The sequence below is a fragment of the Ceratina calcarata genome, unplaced genomic scaffold (genome assembly GCF_001652005.2).
Source record: "Ceratina calcarata isolate Rehan_Ccalc_2016 unplaced genomic scaffold, ASM165200v1 scaffold154.2, whole genome shotgun sequence".
Classification (NCBI taxonomy): domain Eukaryota; kingdom Metazoa; phylum Arthropoda; class Insecta; order Hymenoptera; family Apidae; genus Ceratina; species Ceratina calcarata.
The window spans coordinates 321,342-331,493 of NW_017136637.1; the positions used below are offsets into that span (position 1 = coordinate 321,342).

General features: G+C 37.7%; 3 protein-coding genes across 6 annotated transcripts; 2 read left to right on the top strand and 1 right to left on the bottom strand.

Moving 5' to 3' along the window:
- Window positions 1-20: 20 nt before the first annotated feature.
- Window positions 21-3,680, top strand: LOC108632381 (uncharacterized). Its single transcript, XM_026819594.1, has 10 exons — window positions 21-115; window positions 261-370; window positions 432-488; window positions 552-692; window positions 767-861; window positions 2,327-2,416; window positions 2,482-2,690; window positions 3,186-3,298; window positions 3,370-3,440; window positions 3,501-3,680. Exons 1-10 carry the CDS (start codon window positions 39-41, stop codon window positions 3,666-3,668), a joined length of 1,131 nt encoding a protein of 376 aa, XP_026675395.1. The 5' UTR covers window positions 21-38; the 3' UTR covers window positions 3,669-3,680.
- Window positions 3,681-4,232: 552 nt separating this feature from the next.
- On the bottom strand, window positions 4,233-7,012 carry LOC108632382 (arf-GAP with dual PH domain-containing protein 1). The gene is made up of 6 exons (XM_018036912.2): window positions 6,779-7,012; window positions 6,046-6,271; window positions 5,782-5,980; window positions 5,359-5,718; window positions 5,062-5,284; window positions 4,233-4,991 (listed from the first exon to the last, which is right to left on the bottom strand). The coding sequence occupies exons 1-6, from the start codon at window positions 6,945-6,947 to the stop codon at window positions 4,924-4,926; spliced, it is 1,245 nt and encodes a 414-aa protein (XP_017892401.2). The 5' UTR covers window positions 6,948-7,012; the 3' UTR covers window positions 4,233-4,923.
- Window positions 7,013-7,265: 253 nt separating this feature from the next.
- hfw (leucine-rich repeat domain-containing protein hfw) lies at window positions 7,266-10,138 on the top strand. 4 transcript variants are annotated; one of them, XM_026819589.1, is made up of 9 exons: window positions 7,266-7,367; window positions 7,448-7,771; window positions 7,886-8,150; window positions 8,218-8,532; window positions 8,606-8,775; window positions 8,867-9,049; window positions 9,113-9,271; window positions 9,348-9,464; window positions 9,526-10,138. In XM_026819589.1, the coding sequence occupies exons 2-9, from the start codon at window positions 7,583-7,585 to the stop codon at window positions 9,796-9,798; spliced, it is 1,671 nt and encodes a 556-aa protein (XP_026675390.1). In that variant the 5' UTR covers window positions 7,266-7,367; window positions 7,448-7,582; the 3' UTR covers window positions 9,799-10,138. The 4 variants fall into 4 exon arrangements, with proteins under 4 accessions (XP_026675390.1, XP_026675391.1, XP_017892303.1 ...); XM_026819590.1 differs by having other exon boundaries at window positions 7,266-7,657; window positions 7,892-8,150; XM_018036814.2 differs by having other exon boundaries at window positions 7,267-7,657.
- Window positions 10,139-10,152: the final 14 nt, after the last annotated feature.

A 10,152-nucleotide genomic window follows, 5' to 3' on the forward strand; every position in this document is an offset into this window, starting at 1 on the left:
TTCTTCGACAATGTTCCCACGCCGGACAATTTCCGAAAATGAGGGACAACGAGAACACTAAAATTGTCGGGCAAAGCGTGATTTTGGTGCCTTACAAGGAAAAACATGTTAAAAGGCTGGTATCGTTCACCTGTTATCGATTATCGACCCCGGCCCGCGCCAGGAACAGTTTCCGCCACTTTTGAATCCTTTACAATGCTCCACAAATTATTCCACTTTCTCCTGCTCTTGTCTTTATATCGTACGATCTTTATTTTTAGGTATCACGAATGGATGAAATCTGCGGAATTAAGGTATTTTACTGGTTCGGAGATGCTAACGTTGGAAGAAGAGTTCCGAATGCAACAGCGATGGCAACAGGATCAAGACAGTGAGCACAATTTTATTTTACGTTAACATCAATTTTTTTTGGTTCGCACACTTTGTTTTAGAATGCACTTTCATCGTTTTGGACAAAGTAGTCTTCGATCAAAGTGGGGATGAGATAGGTATACCCAAATACAAAGCATCGGGTATTACCTATACCTTCGTTGCATGTCAATGAATTTCAGAAGCAATGATCGGGGATACAAATTTATTTTTCAACGAACCCGACGAGCCAAAAACTGCGGAGATTGAAATTATGATAGCGGACGTGGCTTACAGAGGAAAAAGGAGAGGCTGGGAAGCAATAATCTTAATGTTATTGCACGGTACGCGTTTACTCAAGTGCTGTCCTTAAAGTCATATTCTACGTCTTTATAAAACGTAACGTTCTCCAATTTAGGAATTGACAAATTACATACAAGTAAATTCAAAGCAAAGATCAAATTTGATAATGATAGGAGCATACGAATGTTTGAGAAATTAGGATTTCACGAGGTAACTTTTCTCAATCGCTTCTGTGGCACAAATAATACTAACGAGTGTGATTTATATCGTAAAATAGGTAGAACGAAGTCAGGTATTTCAAGAAATCACTCTTGAAAAAGTTGTGGACCTCGAATGGAAGGGCTGGTTATATTCACAAACTGCAGTTAATTACGAAACTTATGATCTTATGCATTTATAAGAAAACGAAATGAGCATGACGGATTATATGAATGCTGCATATGTAATGTATAAGACAATGTGGAACATCAAAAGCTGAATGAATATTTCAATGTTTGAAACTACTTGTGATAATCAATGAAATATTACTTTGCATGTAACGTATCTCTATTCCGAATGATTAAACGTTTATAATTGGCACGTTATATCGTTTTATAATGTATACTAACTCTCCTCCTCGTTGCTTACAATTGATATAACCGAGACGTGATTGGTTTTGATTAATTCTAAGTGGTCAGTACCAATCTCACGTGCACGGTCTACATATATCTTTAACAAACAACTGCCTCGAATCTGTTAACATGTTTCGTTTAACAATTCAGTGAATGACTTGACGGAATCGACTGTCCGCAGACACACGTGTGAGAACATAGGTAGGCATTCTTTCTGCTACGTTATCATATAAAAATCTCTCGTTAGAATAATCATACGACCGTTATCGGTCAATTAAAGAACAAATAAAGAGATCCGGTGCGAGTGTATACGTTATTCGAATCACAATACGTAAGCAAATAATCAAATCCGTATTAAATTCTACCAATTATTTACTTCCAAGTTAACATATAACGTCATTCGTATAAAAATAAGGAAATGATAAAATGAACGAACAGTGCACAGGTTACTTAACGTTCGAATAAAAGTTCCCAGCGATAACAAGCAAGAATGAAGGTGAGTGGCACAGGTATATTATGCAGAATGAACAAACAATGATTGACCAAAATTTGAACGAAGGTAGATAAAAGCAAACACTGATTACGTTTTGTCACCTCGTACCTCCATGATCTCGGTCTCACTCAGTGTTCGAATTTTAATCGCGTAAGAACCTTTCCTATTTTTATTATCTCTGAAAATTACCGCATTGCGACACTATTTAACATCGTTCGCTGCATTGTCCCGCCTCTTTTAGATAAACACTTGTTGCCGGTTCGCTTATACACTCTTCTAATTCGACCACCGACTGATCGTTAGTTTACACTTTCGTAAAGATTAATTGCTAGAAAAGCTGAGCGATTATGAATCGCATGTCACATGATGAGCACGCTTTACGGTGAGTGCACCAAGGATTATTGAGTGTATCGATGTCTCTCCATCTAATGGGCTTTGAGCTAGTTTAAAAAAGTTAACAACCTAATGTTTCAGATAAAAAGAGCGGAGTAAATAAAACATCCTGAAGATTTCCTCAGTAGCGAGGATGTCGATGTCCAGATTATTACAAACGCTGAAAAGTTCAGCGCAGAGGCGGCCGTTGCTCTTCAATTCAATTATATACGGTTCGTTTTATACCGGTGCCGAGTTTGCTCAACAAACTTATACCAGGATATATAAGGTAACGTTCAACAGGAAGACTCGCCGTTGGGAGAAGAATCGTTTATTGTTGAATTTGTTTAATAGTTTTCGTTGCCGCCGATATCGGCAAAGGCCGAGGAGGATGCGAGTTCGTTGAAACTCGAGAACTCGCTGTTCCTCTGGATCAAAAAGCTGGACGAGAAATTGGGTTTGTTGAACGACGACTCGTCGCAATTAAGGAGTTACAATTGGGCGCAACTTAAGCGATACGCGATCTACGGCTGTTTCATTGCGGGACCGGTATTACACGGATGGTATCACGTATAATTTTATCTATCCTAACGCTTTCAATCTTCGTCCATTTTTGTCTTATCACTTTTAACATTATGCATTTATAATATCTCACCACGTCAAAGCACTTTTATGATTGTACGACGCCTGTGCATCGTGTCTAAACGAATCGTGTTTATACTTGTGAATCCCCAAAGGAAATATATTTCAAATATATTGCACACAACGATCGTTATATTAAAAATATATTCGGTGATCTCTTAGACACCTACCACTACTACGTATTATAGATGTATCGACATCAAAATAAACTGCCCACCCACTGGATGACGATCGCACGATTGCATTCATCGGCACCTTCGGTGAGCTTATTCTGCTTCGCCAAACGTTCGCTTGTACGTTGTTAATGCTTACGTTGTCATGAATTACCGTGATATCGTGATAGAACGATCTTGCCTGCAAATTATTATCGTCGCTCGCGGAGAATCGACAATAACTTTTAGCAATGTTTCTGTCAGGTATAAATGGTTGGACGCATACTACAAAGGCAAGACCATGAAGACGGTCCTCGCGAAACTATTGGTCGATCAATTCGTCCTAACGCCGCCGTTGATTACCATCTTCTTTATAAGTTCGTATCCGACATTCGTGTACAATCAATATGATCATTGTATGTTGGTATCGCTGCCATTGATTTTTCAGGTATGAGCCTGATGGAGGGTAAAGCGAACATGTTCGACGAGTGCAAAGCAAAGTTTGTGCAGACCTTCAAGGTAATTCAGTTATTCATTTCTTCGAACTTAACAGGATCTTATATGAAACTCTTCCTTTAGACTTCGTGTATGTATTGGTTGCCGGTTCAATTTTTGAATTTCTTATTGATACCACCGGCGTTCCGGGTCTCGTTCGTCAGTATCGCAGCTTTCTGCTGGGTGAACATTCTTTGCTATCTGAAAAGCACGCCTGTATCCGAGTATAACAACAATCGAATAAAGTGCTGATTTGAAAGTTAACGACTGCAATCAATAAAAATGTACCTTTCATCTTTAAAATAATTAAAATATTTTTATTTCATTCAATTTGCTCGTATGTATATGAATGTATATATACATGTATATATATTTACGATGCACGTACGTATGTAAAATGTATTAGTCTCTTCATTAAACACAGTCTTCTCAGTATCTTATATATTACAAAAGAATTCGTTCATTGTACAAATATAAGTATTTTCGTTTGTTTTGTAAGATAAAACATGTTTCACGTTTAAGGCAATGAAAAATGATAAACATTTCACGTACACGTCTGTAATAAATATTGTTCATATAAAAGTTATAACAGATATAACACATACATACATTCGTAGCGATACAACATATACATACCATCACGTGTCTGACTGAGTGCGATCACTTTCGTTTGAATCTAACCATGCAAAACGATGCAGTTAATAGGCCGTAGAAGTTTACTACTTCTATAAAAAATAATTAACTTTCAGTTTAGAGATCTAAATTGGTAGACGATCACGATACAGGAGAATACTGCGAAATAATAATGAATCCGAGTGGAATTCAAGGCGTTCATTCGTCCACTGAATATTCCACCTTCGTTTATCTTTTCCTCACGTTACATCGTTACGTAATGTCTTCTCTAAAGTCCCCGAAAAGAATACTACACGCTCCGTTACAATTTCATAAATTCTTATTAACGAACGAACGAACGAACGAACGAACGAACGAACGAACGAACGAACGAACGAACGAAACAAAATTTGACGATTGCTCAGAATATGGTATATAATACTATCAAGTCAGTTTGACAGCGAGCAAAAAGCATTTAAAGTATCATCAAAGAGCATATCGACGTTACGTTACAGTTACGTTCACTTTGTATTATATCATCAGAAGAAACCACTTAATTCCTTATATTTGGTTCGTTTCAATTTGCTACTTATATTAATCTTCCTATCTCTTTTTTTGGCAATAATCATATTAGAACGCTGAGAATTGCCTTGTTTAATTAAAAGTATTTCTTCATAACGCTATATATACGTATAAGATATAACGTATTTTCTCATTTACGAATAAATATGTATCATCCGCGAGCCGACGGTGTTGTGCGATTCCGAAGAGTTTTGCATTGACCATAGCATCTATCGACCTACCCCTCGACACTCTCTCAATAAAACAGCTTAATTGATTCGCCTAATATTCACTTTGTTAACAATTAGGAAAGGCACCTAAGAGGGATCCAGCCCTACCTTGTAGAAGAAAATATATTCATTGTTCCACTAGCTGTGCGTTTTCTTATAAGACGTGCCGCCACTGTAAATCGCGTTCGTTAGAAAACTGTTGTCTACTTTTCATCATCGTTCGTACTTTTGTTTCTACTCACCGTTCGTGTCTTGCGGGGTAAGTGGCTTCTCTATCACCTTTTGAATCACGTTCATCCACTGCGTTCTGTCGTCTTCGCTTTGAGCAGAAAGAAGATAGGTCCTCTCCGGTGTTTCGAGAGTGAACGAAAAGCCTTGATCTCTCGCACCTAACGGCACTCCCGGTCTCACTGCAAAACCATCCGAACTATGACCCAAGAAGATTTCACCTTTCGGATGTGCATCCTTGGAAACGGTACAAATACATTTAGTAAATATTGTAACAGTGATATCGATGTCTATTAAGCGAGAGTACACACCATGGGATCATCGTGGTACATTAATTTTCGACCATCCAACGTGAACCACCTCTTCTTATAGGCGTCTGTGTGCCTTGGTCCGGTTTTCCACAGGAATCCTTCCCGAGGAAAGTCCCGTGTAAGCTGAGAAAGTAATTCCGCCTCGGTCGCCCCCGGATACGCGACCTGGAGGCGATGTAGCTTGGCGCACCGTATCGCCAAATACCAATTCGTAATCACTTCCGAATCTTCGTGATACACGTAGATATGTCTGGTCGTCCCGTCCTTCATAAACGAGATCTGTAGGCTGTTTTGATTGCCGATTTTCGGAGGAGCGAAAGCCACGTTCAACTCGGATATTCTAAGAACAGCTTTCGGTTCCTGTAAATATAAAAACACGAATGAAAACCATAAGTAACGAGAATTAACGTAAATAACGCGCACCTTATTTTCTTTGACGTGATACTTGAGAGTATCCTCCGCCTCGCAAAGAACAAACTTCCGAGGATGATAACGCGAATCTTCTTTGCCACGTTTCATCAGGAATCCTTCCATAAATCCTGAGACGTAGTGATTCTGTCTTTCCGGATGACAAAACTCTTCTCTTTCGTATTTTGCGCGAATCCACTGCTCCACCAACACTCTGTGTGGAAGAATGTACTTTTTAAATACTTGTACGTCGATTTAAATACTTGTACGACGACCTACTGTGGAGTATCTGGGCTTGGCTTCCGGTAGCAGGGAGGTACACGCTCTTCGTAACGAAGCCTCGCTGTTACATTGCCCACTTCTCTGATTCTGTTCACTTGGGAGTCCTCCCATCTATCTAGCTTCAAGTGTTTGACTTTGGATATATGCGCGCCCATCGATCTGTGTATACCTGCACACCTCGTGCACACAAATATTCCGATGTTATAAGAAGCCCATTCTGGATCTGTAATTCAATGCCAATGAACATTAAAGATAATACAAATTACTAATAACTTTAAAATAGAATGACTCTAGGCATGTAAAATCTGTTTCCACTTGTATCACAGATTGACAAGCGTCGTATTAAGTACTGAAGTTCCTTGTGCAAACCTAAACTTTGAAGTACAACGTACTAAACGATCAGTGTTATAAATGTTATTGTTATTATGCTATAAAATAGAGATTGTTTGTTCATAAACATCGATTGACAAAAACCAGAAGAATGAACATGCAAGCTGTTTCATTATAGTAAGATTGAGTGAAACAAGAATTGTTCTTCCTTCTTGGCATCGGATTTTTAGTTTAATCGTTTTGTACTTTATTGTAAACGATATCGTGACAACAAAGTTTGAAATCCGGTCGCTGACCGACGTACGATACAACGAAATAAACTGTTCTCAGCGGCCCTTACATTATATTACTTTCTACAATATGATGATTTGATAAACGTTTACTAGGAAAACCGACTCACTTTTTGCCCCACAGTCCGCGCATACGTTATTTCCAGGTTTTTTCAAGAGTTCTGCTAATAACTTTTCGTTCAAGTCAGCCATCTTAAAACACTGACAAACAGCAATATTTGTGTATGCAAGGATTACTTGATACCAAGAGGGTTGACTCAACACAGAGAAAAGATCCATCAAATGAAAAAGTAATCATCATAATAATAATAATAATGATGACGAGTAATCATGAGTAATCATCGTTTTATGCTAATAAAAATATGTAGAGATGACTAATTGGCACGATGTCCAGATTGAAAATAGATAATCTTGTTTACACCGTGGTTATGGTTGTTTATATATCGTATACTTTGTATATAAAGCAATGATTATTGTTTATTATTTAATAACTGATGTGCTGATTAGATTATAATTAATAAGCGACCCGCACACCGGTAAGACATTTTTTAATAACTTTGTCAATAAATCGATTAGCATATCAAGATTTGTATTCAGTATTTGTATCATGTATCATAAATAATAATAAATTATATTTACGTGGTATATAACTATACGTGACAAAGTTATTATTTGCGAATGCAACGAATAAAAGGAAATGTGCGTGTAGGAATTGAGAGAGAAAGTTGAGAATCTGAACGTTTAATTCCGGTGATGAGAGTGATTTATCGTTTGCACAGGGCCATCGCGGGTGTAATAACCGACGGCTTCTGCCGCTAGCTAACCAATTTGGATTCGTTAATAGGTCGACCCGTATGACCTAAAGTGTCGGCCACTCTTAAACGAATTAATTTAGCCACCAGTTTTTAGTGCGAATGCGCGCAATGTGCGCGATTCCTCGGCCGGTGGAACAAATTTCTGTTTACTGTCAATTGCGACCATTCCTATCCGTGAGTTATCTACATTACTTGCATGCAAAATATGCGCAATATCAAAGCCGATCAGATTCGAATATTTCCTCGGAATATAACAATTTTTCAATCGTAAAACCGTGTAAAATGAAGGTAATTTACATACTGAATAAAAAATCAGAATGATATTAAAATGGTTTCGCAATAAGGAATACGGTAACGCGTTAAAAAAATCTGTTAGATCTGTCTTTTTAAATCGATTTCCAGATGCAGTGGTTTGCTATAATGATGTGCTTGTATGCCGGAGTAGCGAGTGCCAGGACTGAAGAAGATCAACAAGCATCTTCGACTTCTATCAGTGAAACTGGCGGCCTTCTAGAGCAATGTTTCTATCGGCCAGCCAGTGAATGTCCCGAAGGGACTGGATGCTCCTGCAAGAAGATTGTTCTAGCCCACAACGATCCTGAAGGCAATGCTGTACTCTGTTGCAATTTAGATGGTCAAAACCTTAAAACAGAACTTTCTTGCACAGGTATAAACTTGATTTGATGTATTGATATTCAATGGGGAACTACATGAAAAGATTTTTATGATCATAGGATTTCCATCAAATATTTCTTATATACACATAAGAAACGCGACATTAGATGTGTTCAATGTAAGCGAGATAAGGTGGAGAAGGTTGAAATCTCTCGCAATTACTGACGGCAGGATTAATAAAGTTAAGGGACAGTTTTTAATGATGACACCGACTGTGTGCTTGAACCTTTCGAATAATGCTCTCATGGAGGTAGAAAATAAGTCTCTCACCAGATTGGCTCATCTCACTGCTCTGGACTTGTCTTATAATAATCTAACACATTTGCCAGCTTTAAACACCATTAATGGTCGTGAATTTTGGCTTGATATATCAGGCAAGTCTACACGAATGATTATCCCTCATCCAATACCAATGTAAATTCGTTAGAATACAGTATTATCTTTTAGGAACCAATACACTTTGGTGTCATGACATTTATCAATACATTAATAAGACTGGGGATAAGCAAATTTATTTTAATCGCGAGAATGAAACTGTATGCTCGGCTAGTAAAACTTGGCATTGGTTTAATACTACGGAACAAGTTCCGTTGAAACAAGTCAGATATCTCAGTTTGGTAATGATTCAAAGAGAATTTTAATTTTTTTTTTTATCAGAATTCCGTATGCATAATTAATTGCCAGTATGAACGTTTCATGAATTTCCAGTTACAAACTGAATGTCCCAAGGGAGATACTTGGCAGTGTCAATGTAACTTCAGAAGATTGGATATCGTCGAAGGTAAACCACCAACTCTGGCCGTAAACGTAGATTGTAGCGCAATACAAATCACTGAATTGCCTGAAAAATTGCCTCGCAATACAATAGCGCTGAACGTATCGTACAACAACGTATGTAAATTCATTAATAATGGAAGTTTACGGAGCAATCGATGAGTAATTATTATTACACAGATCACTGCGTTAGATGATCTCAGTACCAACCCATGGTACGAAGACATAAGAGAATTCTATGCCGACTACAATAACATATCGTCCATAAATAAATTGGAAGGCTCCAAGTTTTTAGATAATTACGCCTTGCTTAGTTTACGGTACAATAAAATTAAATCTGTAAGTAAACTCGACGGAATTTTAGATAACGTACATACATATACACGGTCGTTCCTACAAAGTAATATGCTTTCAGCTTCCAACATATATTTTAAGTCTAAACGCTCATGACAAAAGTATCATCAGCTCGCGATTGGTAAAACTCGGGGGAAATGAATTGCATTGCGATTGCAATACTGCTAAATATCTGAAGGTGTGTACACAGCTGCGGCACACGTCGGCATCGAATGTTCTAATGAATGAATTATCGGCAGGTGTGGCTGCAAACTCGTATATTGGATTCAGACGAAGTATTGTGCGAAAATGTAAAGGAAAAGGTAGTCGATTTGGAACCGTCCAAGATGTGCGTCTATCCCGGTGACTGGACAGATTATATTTACTACATCATTGCCACTGAAGTTATATTACTCATAAGTCTGATTGCTAAAGTGTCTTACGATTATTGGGTCTTCAAAACTGCGGGCTATCTTCCGTGGCCGGCGAATAAAATGCCGAAACTGCCTTGCGATTGGCTCTGCGAGACGTAACGATGCCTTTCTTCGTTTGTATATAAAATGAGATTTGTCTAATTGATCAGAAAAACAGATTCGAGAATTATCTTAACGTTGATCTAAGACTATCGAGTCAATATGTGTGTTCATTAATCTATATAAAATGTCGACCGGCTAAATTTAATATATTTCTGCGTGAAATGCAGATGTGATATTTCTATTAAAATTTAGAGTTACTATTTTAAGAATAACGAATAGTATATTTTATAACTGAAGCGTTCAGACAGGATATCTTAAGAAAGTACATGTTTTTATTTATTCTTTTATATATTATACAATTCTTAAAGCATTAAAGATTATGGCTAATAATCGTTAATGATTTTATCAGCT